The sequence below is a fragment of the Coloeus monedula genome (assembly GCF_965178545.1).
Source record: "Coloeus monedula genome assembly, chromosome: 1".
In the NCBI taxonomy this organism is placed as follows: domain Eukaryota; kingdom Metazoa; phylum Chordata; class Aves; order Passeriformes; family Corvidae; genus Coloeus; species Coloeus monedula.
The window spans coordinates 36,051,890-36,065,323 of record NC_138781.1 but is presented as its reverse complement, the minus strand read 5'-3'; the positions used below and the strand labels follow the sequence as shown (position 1 = coordinate 36,065,323).

Here is a 13,434-nt window from a genome sequence, read left to right as displayed (position 1 = left end):
AGGAGTAAAAGTAGTCCAGCCACAGTTGTAGGATCACTAGTAATGTCATTTATGCTGTGGGGTACAAATCAGTCCCTTTGATGGTATGGTGTTCATGGGGAGCCAGGGAGCCATAAAAAACTGTACCTTGTTTTGGGACCCACCCTTGGGCTTCCTGGGCACTTGGCTGCAAAACACCTGAGGCAGGAGCTCCTTTCTCACTGCAGGTGTTTCACCACAGATGGCTCCAACACTCTGCACTTCATCTGTCTGTTGTCTGGCACCTTCCATTTTTTTTGTTTCCTGAATGGAACAGAAATGAAATTGTTGTGTTAGTGCCTACAGTAATGCCAATTCCATGTATACAGAGACAGAACTGAACGCTTGAATTAATCTTTAGTCAGTGTTGCACTTTTCTATGTCAGTTTTATGTGTTAAAATTAATACTGTTGACTTGTGCTTTGAGGACTTAGTTTCATAGCTCTGCCTCTCCAAAAGCGGGAAAAGGGTATGCCAGCTGCAGCAGATGATGGGTATCATGGAACACCATGTTGCTGCTGTCAATGGGATTTGCAGTGCCTGAATTTTTTCAACAGTAAAATGGAAAAGGGAGTGCTGAGGAATGTTGTATATTAGAACTTGGGAAAACAGTACCTGTTAGTGTTATTTTTAGCCTATATTGCCATTGTACTGTAGTTTCAAAATACTCTGTGTTAGTTTGCAGTGGCATTGTACATTAAGGTGACTTTGAAAGTCACTTTGATAGCTTTCTGTTTAATCTGTGCTGGTATCTCTGGCTTTGTTATCTTGGCTATGTAATCATTTGTGGTAAATATGGAAATAGGAGTCATTCCTGCTGTAGGACGTTTGAGGAAACACATTCCTAACATATATGGGAGCTGTATATGTTGAAAATCAAGAATTATCCACTGGAATTGTTAGGGAAAATAAGAAATTAAGGGACAGATTTTTTAAAAAATCAACAATTAATTGTTTGCAGTGCAGAAGGCATTATGTTCAATTAAAGTAAATGAAAAGTAAAGTTTAATTCTTTAGAGTCACTGGGCATGAAGGTAGTCTGCAAAGTTGCTAAACAGCTCTGCCATTGCCCTCATTAAATTTAATATAATAAATTTAAATATTTCTATAACATCTAATGGAATGGTGTACACTAACCAGCTGATTGGAAAGTGGTTTGGAAGTCACGTAGAATAGAGTTGGATAAAAGAATAATAATTTCAGTTCTTGTGAATACTTTGTTTCCCCCTCTAAACTTCAGTGGACTTAACTAAAAAGCAGTTGTCTGTTCTGTTGTCTGTGCTGAGTTCTGAGATATGTGGATTTCTTGGAGAAGAAATCTTGAAGAATCTTGTATCAATTATGTGAAGAAAACTCTTTGAGCCCAGGTTTTTAGAGGGTTTTTTTTCTGAATTTGGGGAAGGCTCTGAGTGTGAAGTATAGGTGTGCCTTGCTGGTTCACGTTCACGCTTGAGAAGAGTAGATTCACACTGATTTACACTTAGAATCTCAGGAAAGGGAATATAAGCTGGTGCCTGAAAAGCATGAATGTGTGACAGTGGGTCTCTGCTGATGGAAGGGACGGGGGAAGGTCCATGTATTTGGGAGGTTCTGGCTAACCGAGGTGAGGAGAGTAACACGTATGTTGCTTACATTCCCCAGAGGAACAGAAATCTGTAGTTCTTTGTGTGTGCAATAACCTTTTTCTCCTTGGCCTTGTATTTCCACACTCACTGGTTTTTTGCTTTAAACTTCTCTGTGTAGGTGTCTTGGGTGCATTATTATTTTGTATAGCTTGTGGCTGTTGCAGGTTATCCTGCAGAGAAATTACAAAGTCAGCCCCTGAACAAAATTGTAACAAAACCATAGCACAAAGCTACTTTAACTTGTTCCCAGCAATCTGTAGTGTGATACCCCTCTCTGGTACCTTACAGTTCCAAAATTCACTGTTGGTTAAAATGCTTTGGTGTCCCTTTCTAAATACTCAGCACTGGAAAGGAACCTCCATTCTCTCTCACCGGGAAAGATTCAGGGCCTGGGCTCATAAACTGTCTGCTTATAATAGTTTTGACATGTTTGGAGATGCTTCATTTCACCATGATAGAGACGCAGGGTATTTAAATGGTATTCCAAAGAATTTCTCTCCGTTGTGCCATCTATGTCTTAGGACATACCAGCTACAGGTTTTGCTTGCAGTCAGTAAAGGAACTAACAGGGAAACATTGCTCTCCAGAAGTAGACTAAGTAGTATAATTTAACCATAATTTTTTAGAGTTTCTAAATGTTATAAATTTCTATGCTTACGTCACACAGCTTTGCAGCTGTCTTCCCTTTCTGTAAAATAATGAGGTGTCAGGTGTTGCAGAGATTCACTTGATGAGTCTAATTCTATTTCTGTAATTTCCCTGTATCTGTTAGTCCTGACAAAACGCAAACTTACCATCACTTGGATAACAAGTACTCTGTTTATCTGCAAAGGAATTTTACAGACTGAGTTCAAAAGTTTAATAGTAAACCAAGATTTTTACAGTGTCCTGATTTTGCTGGTATTTCACTTGGATGTTTTCACTTTGGTGAAAGTAACTACTTCGCATTGATACAATATATTTTTATTTTGGCTATAAATGGATATGTTGGTTTTCATGTAGGATTTAAGCTTGAAGATAAGAAATGTCTGAATTTATCGTCATAAGCATTAGGATCAAACATGATTGTGTGCAAATGCAATGTGTGTTGTTGCTCTCAGCAGGCTGATTTCAACTTAATGAAAAGATAATATTTATTCCATACCCAAGAGTCAACAGATATCTTCCTTTAGCTCAAAGGACAATGGTTTGAGTTTTGAAAGCTTGTTACTTGTTACAAGTTCAAAGAAATACATATTTCCTCACAATAACTTTTAACAGTGACCTGAAATAAATGTTCTTTTATCTGTGTTCTTAAAGTTATAAACACTGCACATTAAAGGTGCCTGTGTATCAATACATGCCCAAACTTTTCTCAAGAAACTCTATATACTATCATTAAAAAAAGTTTATAAATTTTGCTAACAAATAATACATACTCCAGTGGTAAGGTTTCCTATAGTAAAGAAAATGTTTAGGTAATAAAGTTAAAACAATGTCACATGGGTTAGACTTGAGGCTCTTATGATGAAATATACCTGCTTTTATTTTTATAAAAAATGGTGTGGTTTGTGGCTGGGCATCATAAAACCTATGGATTTTTAGATGGTGTGTTCTTGGTTTTCAGATGCTCTACTTCTGCTGGATTTTTAATCTGAAATTGTAGAGATACCAGCCGCTCATGTTCATCACTTTGGTGTGGTTTTATTGTTTTCCTAATGCAGACCAGTTTGTTATGAATGTACAGTTCTATTTGAATGGTAGGGCTATTCCTGTGTAGTGGAAAATCTCAAAACTGCACTTACATTCTTAGCATCATCTTAATGAAATAGTAATTTTAGAGTGTCTGTGCAGTTTACAAGTCTGTTTTGGCTTGCTGTACTCATGGGCATAGGTAATTTCAGGAAGATCAGGACCAAATGCTGACTTGCTCTGTTCCTTCTTGTATCTGAAAAGGTTTGGAAATCCAGTTTGTAACAGATACCAAGTTGTCATCTTTAATAGTTACTGTGTAAGTTACTGGTTCTCCACAGCTGGTTGTGGTTTTTCTACCATGACATGGTGCTTAACAGCAAACAGCTGTGCAGGAAATGACAACCTACTGAAACAACCATCGTAACATATTTTTGGCCAGTGAACTTCCAATTATAAGTTAAAATCTTATTTATTCTATGTATAATCATCTTGTTTAGTGGCACTAGAAGACCAGTTTAGGTTCAGGATAACACTTTTTGGCAGTCTGTGGTCCTGAGCCTTTTCCATATTGGTAAATTTGAGGGTACCCTCTCCCCCACCCCACCAGGCGTGCGAATGCTGTCCCACTGCTCGGCATCAGGTAGACTGAAATTTCACCTCAACTCTTTCCCATCCCATGGTTAAGGTTGTCCATGGTGGGCACTGAGGGTTCCTACAGTGACAGAAAAATCCTTCTTCAGGAAAATTGTTCAAGATAAACAAACAATGAGATGTATAACAAAGGAAGAAAAACAAATGAAAGCCCAGGGTGTATAAGTTGCAGTGAAGTTTTCTGTCAATCTCCATAGCCAGCCAGTGGTTGTCCTCTCCTGGGGTGGGAGGCAGGAGGCTGCCCTTCCTCACTGCAGGGGAGGTGCTGGGCATTGTTCACTCTGTCCCTTCTGTTCCCTCTCTGGTATCCCACAGTGCGGTACAGTGAGTACAGGGTGTTGTAATGAGTCTGGATGTAGCAGCTTTTTTGGTTCATCCTGGCTTCCAAGAAGGATACAGCATTAGTGTATCCAGGTGTGCTTCTTTCAGGCTTGGACCTTTTTTAATTAACCCAGCGATTTTTTTATCAGAGGAATAGAAGTAATACAAAACCCCCAAATGTTTGCAGGCAATGAAGGAAGATTCAATTTTCCAACTTATGAGGACAAAAAGAAAAGGAAGAAGTTGCTGACTGTGCATCCAGAAGAAAAGGAAGATCTTTACGACTGCTGGAGCTTACACATTTTTTTGACTGAACTGATCTCAGCATTTCTCTTTCTCTTCTCCTTTTTGTTGAGAAATATTTCATGACAGGAGAGTAAAAATCAACTTTACATAAAACCATTGCTTTAATTTAAAAATATTTTATATGTTGGACTACCAGTAACGTCCTGTGCTATAAAACTGGTAAGAGACTCCAGAGTATGGCTTATTGGGTTATTTCTCACGATTGACATCAGTCTTTTTCAGAAGAGAGCAGAGGAATGCAAGTGCACAGAACTGTGCTCCTTGGATTTTTTCTCTCACTTCTGGGACCTTGATAGATGTACATTTTGTGGGGGGTCCTATTTCATAGTTTCTAATGAAAGTGGTCCTAAAAGTAGTGCCATTAAATTAATAAAACTAAAAGCATATTAATTTCTGTTCATACAGAATTTACCTGTACCTAAAATTATCTACCTCTCTATGGCTATATTAATAATATTCTAAGAGTTTAATGAGAAACTTTTATGATATTTATGAAATACTTTGTGATACATGTATGAAATGCTTTGTTTATTGCATAGAGACTGGAAAGAATTTCTTACCCACCTATCTTTGCTCAGAAAATTATTTTTGTGGTCTGTGACATCCACAGCTGTTTATTATTTTCATCTGAAAAGCTATGGCTCTTGTTCTGTTTGTTCATTTTTGACAGAATAAAAGGCTTTTAAAGTTTTCCTAAAAAGGTGGAAACTACCAGTATAGACAAAGAGACAAAGACTTGCTTTTAACATATATGGACATAATTTACTTGAGAGCATGGAAAAATACTTCTCGGAAATACAGAGTCCTTCTGTTGGAAGATTTTAACTAAGGATTTTATGGCCTTTAGTAGGTTCTGTTAAGTGTGTTCTGTAAAATAATGTTCTTAACAGAGTGCAGTTGTATTTGATGCCATTTCTTTCATGAGCCATAGTACAAAGGTAGCCCCCAAACTCTTAGAGAAGGAATTCAATGTCTGCAATTAAATATTTCCAAGCAGCAAGCGTATTTTAAAGTAAGTGCTTCTTAAAGGAGTCAAACAGGACATTTTAAGCAGCTGTAGTAATAAGCACTATATTTTTATGGATATCATCTGTATCTCACATAACTCTTACTCCTTTCAAAGAGGTTGGAGGCAGGTCGTCAAAAAATTGCACATAATCAGAGCTTGGGGAGCTGTTCAGGGGGAGGAGAGGAATTAGGAGAGAGTGGTTCAAGGCAAGCTTCTCTCTTCCTTACACCTGTCTATAACTTCACCAATATAGGTCGAAAAGGATTTATTTTTTCAGACAGTCAGGGGATTTAAACATTAAAATATAGTCTTTCTTCTTCTTTCAGAATAATTAGAATAGAAAGTTTTCATGTGGGTCACAGTAGTGCCAGAGTTAGGAACAACCTTCGCCAAATGAATGGGCACAGAAATAGCATGACACATACTTAATTTCTGGGATTTGATATCTTTAACTTTGAATTTGAGCTGTAGTATTTTACAGTCTCTTGAAGGGGAGTGGCTTCCTCAGCTGGGCTGGAAGGGAGCTGCAATGAGTACAGTGGGTTATCCAAGCAAGGGAAGTAGTGGAGGCGTTTGTTCCTTGCATTTGTAGAGTTTTGCAGTTGACCCCTTAAAATGGGATTGGTTGTCTAAAAGGGGCTTGGTTCCTTGCTGCCTGTTCCTGATAACATACGTCTGATTTGTAGTTATACAACAGCCAAAGCACTGGAGAGTTGTATTTGCTCCACTTGGTGTTGTATGGACTTAACTTTGCAATATCGAGTGACAGTTTTGATGGTTTATTGATCACAGGAACATTAGAGAGCCCGAGTTCATATTATTTCTGTCTGGAACGTGGCTAGATAACATCAGGGCTACTTTTCCTGTTAGTCATATTCAGTATGCTTGCAGGGAGACTTTCTAAAGTTTATTTTTATGTTCTTGAGTTAATCTGTGGCAGAAAATCTGCATAGAATAGATTTTCTTATCTAGGACTTCAGAACAGCAAAAATTTTTGTCAGCAGTACACGTGTTGTCCCTCTCAAAATGATTTTTTATTTTCTTGACAAAGTTCTTCTTGCTGCTTAAATTAATTTGTGTGCCTGTTGCAGAGGAGTAGTGGTGAAATACTTAGTCCCCCAATAATGACTTGTGTAAATTCTATAGAGATGTTTGGAGAATTTTCATGAATACCAATGCTCTGTTAAAATTTTTGTCCAGAATGAAGTAGAGAATGGAAGCAAAGATTATAAGAAGAACCTAGAAAAGAGGGGAAAAACAAATAGGGAAAGGACTTCAGTGTTACCAAACAGTGCACAGTCTGCTACCACCTGTTCAGGTATAAGTGAGATATGAGAAGTGAAGTGAGTGTAGCCTGTGTGAAAGTGGGAGGATGAAATACAGCAAATGTCTGCAGTATTGCCTAGGAAACACTGCCAGTTTGCAGTCAGCAGCCTACGCATCGCACGGCTCCGGGGAGCTGTTACTGTCTCGGGAAAGCCCCTGGGACCATCTGTAGCTGAGGCGTGTTCTACGTGTCACACAATCCCAGTCCCCAGAGCAGGCCTTTTGCACAGGCTTGCTTTTGCAAGCATGGCAAGCCTGCCAAGCCCCTGTTCTGCTGTTTTGCTGCTTCTTTAGCACTCCCAGTTCAAACTTGGGTGCCTTGCTTCCTGTCCTGTAGATACCCAGGCATCAAACAACTGCTGGCCGGGATTAGTTCTTCGCTTGGAACTCGATCTGTTGATTCTCCATGAAGGGTTAGATAACTGTCAAGAATTACAGGCTAGCATTTATTTTGAATGTTCTTCCATGTGTTCTCCTGAAAAACTGAGAAAGCAAGTGATTGTCTGGATATCCTCTGTTGATCAGGTGTGTCAGTTTCCTTTCATGGGAGTCTGGAGGAGATGAAAACTGCTTCAGTAGCACTGCTTTACAGTGCATGCCTGCAGACTGTTTCTGAAGATCATTCAGTCCAAACGTTCCCTTATCGTATTTTGACCAATACCTGTTTCCACAGTGCTGATTTGTTAGCAAATGCATATGGCAGATGCCATTTGCTTTGAATTATTTTAGGAGTTAGTTCCTTCTGAAAGAGAAGGGACTTCAGGTACAGCTTTACATTTCTCAAAAACAAAGAGTAAGGGAAGACTAAAGGTTAAACTATTTTGATCAGCCCCTGATTTTTAGATGCTGACTTGGAATGGTTCTAGATAAGAGAAGGGGTTTCTTTTAACTGCTACCTATCAGGCTATCCTGTGGGGCCCAGAACATCTGTCAGACCATTGCATTGGAACCTTCTTTTTGTATATTCTGAGTTATATCACCCGTGCATCTCCTTGGTGTTGGCCCTAGATGCCAGGCTGCCAAAGTGTTTCTTGGACAGAAAAAGAAATCTGGAAGTCCCTGAAGCATTCCTCCATCTGCTGTCATTGGTGTGTTTTGCTCTCCTAGCAAGTGGGTGAGGTGCTGTAGCTGCCACTTGTCAGAACTGTGTTGAGCTCAGTGCAGGGAATGTATTGGAACCAAAGTTCTGTCTGAAGTTTAGCTCTCCAGGAGAAATACTTATAAATGGAATATCTGGGTATCCACTTGTAGCAACAGAAACTGATTCTTCTTTTCTCTCTGCCTCTTTAGGTCTTCAAAAGGTGATGGCAATGAAGGATATGTCTTGGAGGTAGAATGCTGCTCCTCTTTAAACCACCTTTCAGAGAAAAAGGAGATCCCTGATTTTATTAAGAAAGTGAGTAAAAAGAAAAGGGGGGTAGGGGCACAAACCCCAAAACACAGTATGCTTTTATTTGCACTATAATTACTGTTTCTAGTTCTGTCAACTTGGCAGTAGGGATATGTATCACTGTTACCAGCTGAAATACTGCACTAGAATTTGGTGTTTTGTAATTTTAAGTATCTGAACAGCAGTTTTACTTCTTGACAGAAACAAGTTTGATCATATTATTACTAGAAAATGATTTGTAGTGTCACAGGAGAATGATCTCCCACAGATGATATCAGTGTAGAACATGGTCCTGTAATGTGCAACGTTTTATGTTGAAGCAATATGTATAGTTTCCATTTTAATGTCCAAATATCCTATTGAATAGTACTTTACCTAAAAGGCCTTTTACCTCCAGGGAAACCCCCAGATTATTTAAGTTTTGTTTCAGTATCGCATGTTGTTTATCTGACAGAGTTGGTACTGGTTACCTAAATAGTTTTGTGAACCAGAATAGGGTTGCTTTCAATTAAGTATTATCTATACTGGGGAATTTGAAGAGAACACTGCAAGCATTTATTTATTGCCTTCTTTTAAAATTTATTTTTTTACACTGTAATATGCTGCCAGACTGGAAATTAGCAGGTTATGTCCATTTCAGTGAAAACAGATTCAGATTGTGCTTGCTTCAAATTCTGCAGCATCTGTTGTGTCCTGTTGCATGTTATATAAACTAGCACTGAGTAGTGTATTTATTTAGCCACAGGCTGTGAGTAGGCATACTTCCCTAGCTTTAGTCCATTTGCAGTGATAATATTTCAAAAAATTTCTAGAATAAACTTCAGCACAGGCTTTATGAGCTTGATGGGGACTGATCTTGACAGACTATACTCATCTTCAATCTTTCCTTTTTACTGTGAATTGTAAGAATTGGATTAAAAAGAATGCAGCTGTAACTATCTGATACTTAAAAGATATATAGATTTTGGTATCAGAAAAACTGAAGCTTTCTGAACACATAATAATATTCAAAAATTTGAGCCCAAATTTTGTTTCAGGTCTAACTGTGTTATTACACTACTATTCTGATGTTATCTTGGATTATTTCAATATATTCACACTTAGGCAAAACTGGTGTAGTTATTGTGTACCAGTTTCAACATGTTTGATTTTGTTCTTCAGTTCTTTGAGTCAGAGTAGAAATATAGGCATAACTGTCACAACTGGTAGCAAAATTGTGTATCATTGAAACAGAAAATTTCTTTGCATTTGTGACTTCAGAAAGAGTATGGATAACATGAAAACAAAGTGACAATCCAGGAGTCATCTTATTTCCATAAATACCCAATTCTCAGACTCTTTATAGTGCATTTCTAGACATGGAAATGTTTCTGTTGATAGAAGCCATTTGATTATGGGGTTATGAAGATGCCTTTTTGAAAGATGATAATTTAAATTTTAATAGCAAGAATATATATTTACTGTTTTTCTGTAGGTTGAATATGTCGCTCATCCTCAGATGTTATTTGATGTAGAGAAATTTGAAGTTCTTTGAAGCTGTTGCTGTCAAGTGCATGCTGTGTCACTATATCTGATTAAACACATTGTGAAAGTCTCAACACTTTAATGTAAATCTAACTCAGGAAACAAGACTTGTTTGGGAGTAGGAATTAATTGTCATATTAACTAATTTGTCTGAGCAACAAAAATAATCCATTGCTTTTAAGAGCAGATAAACCAGATGTTTACAAACAAAATAAATGGAAAAATAAAGGATGTTCTTCAAACAAAGTAGTAACAAAAAGCTGTTAGAGAAGGCAATTCCTTTCTTTAAAAAATGAACAGCCTTATAATTCTTGTCCAACTGTAGAATACAATTAAAGTTAATAGAATGTTTTAATTGAATAGACAAATCCTTTATCTTTTCGTAAGCTTTTCATAACAGAGGCCTTTAACACAGGTTTACCATCTTACTGTATTGCAAATTAGTGTATTTAAAAAAACCCAAACCAAATGGAATAGCCATATTTTCAAAACAGAATAAGAAGTCAAAATTTTCTCCCTGAGCTTACTAAAAAAAAATTCCTATACCCTGAGAAAATTAATTTTATTAATTTTATTGTGCACTACTGAGCAAGTACTACTTACCTTGAGTTTGAACAAGGATGGAATTTTAATAACTTTTCTGGATTGACTTTTTGTTGCATTGAAAATGTGCATCATATTGAATATTAACTGCTTCCTTCTGCAAACACAATACAATTTTGCAATGGCATGCAGCATAGGTAATATGTGCTTTTTTCTTCTATAACTCTAGATAAATGTGTGAGAGTAATGCGGTAGAAACAAGGAGGTTATTTCACCTGGAGAATGCCTCTTGCTCACTGAAACAAAGTGTCTCAGTACAATGTTGACTATAAAACATTAAAAAAATGCCAAATAAGACTCTCTGGTCAAACCTCTGTTCTGTGCTGAGATCCTTCTGCGCTGCTGGACTTTGTCCCAGTTCTCCACTCTCTTTGCTACTTTTGTGCCACAGTGTCTGGCTATGGCAAGACAGGGAACATTTAAATATTGGGGACATGATGTTGCATAAAATACACTCTTCCCATACTTAAAAATCATGTCAACATCACCACACTGTGTTTATTCTTTGATATCCATGTGGATCTAGTGCAGCTTAACCTGTCCTAAAGAGCTCAAACAGTCCCATGGTGTCTTTGATACATAATTTGTGGGCAATGAAAGAAGTAACTAAACTGTTGTGTACATACTGTACTGCTGTATTGGTATTAACACTCCTGTCTTTAGCTCTCAGGCAAAACAGAGATTAAAGATTTACTCATCTGCTTTTTAATAAGCAAAGCTAACTTCTGAACTTTTGATCACTGTGGCTCAGATCATTCTGAAGTTGTTGAAAGTAGAGATGTTGCTTATAAGATACCATATTTTGTAATATTTTGACTTGTGTCTCTTGTCAAATAGGGTAGCCTTTAATTACTTCCTTAGTTGCTTTTTGTTTCTGTGTATCCTGTTACAAGTTTTTCTTCTGAAAGTGTTTTCTGGAGTCTGTGGAGACAAGTAAGGGAAGGAGGAGCTAGGCTGACTTCCCAAGTAAAGATTTATTTTGGATACACAGTCATATGTATGAATACCAAATATGTTTCTCATGACCTCTGTTTTCTGTATCAGTCTGAGGTACATGCTCTAGAACTGTAACAGGCAGAAGGTTTTACTCCTATATTCACATCTTTGTGGTGTTGGTGACAGGTTAGGACATGGAGGATTCTTTCTGTACTATGTCTCTCCAGTTCTGACTTCTTAAAATTTAGGAAGCACATCTTTGGATCCTTGGTTATCTCCTTAATAGTGCACCATCAGAGGGAATTCTTGTATGGTATCTTATTTTCAGTGTGACACCATTGCAGGATTCATGTTTCTTGTCTCTGTGGACTCATTATCCTTCTCTGGGGAAGTAGGAAGTATGATAAGTATAGAAAAGCATGGTTTAAAAATGGTGCAGATTAACTGAAATCCAAAAGCAGGCATCTTCCTTTTGTGTTTTTGGCTAGACATGGATCTCTCCGTGCTGGTCTGTCCTTACTTGCTTCAGAAATTAGTCTAATTTCTTCCAGCCAACCTAAGGCAGTACAGATGAATAATTGATTTTCCATTTTCAGAGGTGGACTGGTTCCTCTTGTAACAGGACTGCCATTGTGAAACGCCTTTGTAGTGCTTATTGTGCTGTGAAGTCTGCTGGATAAGACACTGTGTGTCAAATCTGCTCATTGCTGTTTCCTCTCTTGTGCCTTGGTCAAGTTCAGTGAGTACAACTTATTAACACTGGCTCCAAAGCTGCCAGTAAGGTGTCACTCCCTTAACTGATCCTCGGAACAACTTCTGTAGTCCAGAGCATCCTACAAATAATCTTGACTCCTGCAGATGCAGTGACATTGCCAGTAAGTTTTTTGACATTTATTTTATTGCCTAGTAATAGCATTGCTGGGCCATGGAAGCGATGCTAACTTAGAAGTAAGTGAATGGGACCCCAGGGAGGAATCTGCCAACAATATACATTGCAAGGATGCTGCCACCCCTGTAGTTGATCTAGAGCTGGGCTCTGAAAGAGTGACCCCCAGTCCTCTCTGGTACAAAGGCGAGTTGAGTAGAGAATTGCACTATTTTGAAAGAAAGGCTGTACAGTACTAACACACGTGTGAAGAACTTGCAGCCTGCATTGCTGAAAGGATCTACTGTATTTGAACCCTCTTGACAGTTTTATGGAAAAGAGTTATCTTTTCCATAAAAATGTTATCAGGAATAAGACTGGCATGAGGTACAAGTATGTTTCAAGTGTTAGTTTATGCACTGGAAATTAATACACATTGCTAAGCTGTAGCTGAACTCAGTGTGCCCCTGAAGGGCGAGACATTTCTTGGAGCGGTCTGATCTTCCTGCCCGTTATCTGCCCTTGCTCCATTGGAGGGAACCTCAGGCAGGAGACGGGCTTAGTGGTTGGGTAAGGGACTGCTACACCCCCTGAACAACCACAGGTCACTCGCACTGCATGTGTCTCTACTTTGGTGATTTAATTAAAATACTGAGATCCTTCTTTTCCTGCGCTCGTGATTTTTTTCACCTCCATTGATCTGTAGTTGTTTTGGAGTTTTCAGAATTACTGCTGTCTTAGTTCATGCACATCGTTTTCTGGAGAATCATCTGTGTTACGGTTCTAATTGGTGAAGAATTTTTTTGTTAGTGTTGCTCTTAAAAGACAGGTTAATTCTCCAGCTTCTCTTTAAGTTGCAAGATAGAAGCAGGGTTGAAGTATTTAGGAGGACTTCTGTTTCTCCTCTAAAATAACAGCTAAATACCTATAGGACTTCTCAAGAGCTTTTAAGATCTTTTCCATAGATGATTCTAGTCAAGGGAGTGATTCACTTATTTTCTGCATATTTCCTCACATTAGAATGAACACTTGTTTTGTGTGATCAAAACAAGGGGCTTCACATACCCATATTTGGTGTGAAAGCAATATGAAATGGTTTTGAACTCTCAGCTTCTGAGTTTCTAAATTCTCTTCAGCATCTAATTATGAAATGGCAAGACGATGTGGAAGATGAGAAATGTATCAA

The 13,434-nt window shown here is 38.1% G+C and overlaps 1 protein-coding gene across 1 annotated transcript in view; it reads left to right on the top strand.

Annotated features, from left to right (window-relative positions):
* Nucleotides 1–13,434, top strand: part of RFTN1 (raftlin, lipid raft linker 1) — a gene marked incomplete at both ends in the record, with an annotated part of 84,665 nt that overhangs the window by 32,646 nt on the left and 38,585 nt on the right. The window contains one exon of the mRNA XM_082290560.1: nucleotides 8,221–8,326. Within this exon, the coding sequence (XP_082146686.1) occupies nucleotides 8,221–8,326 (106 nt within the window). The remainder of the gene's footprint in view (nucleotides 1–8,220; nucleotides 8,327–13,434) is intronic.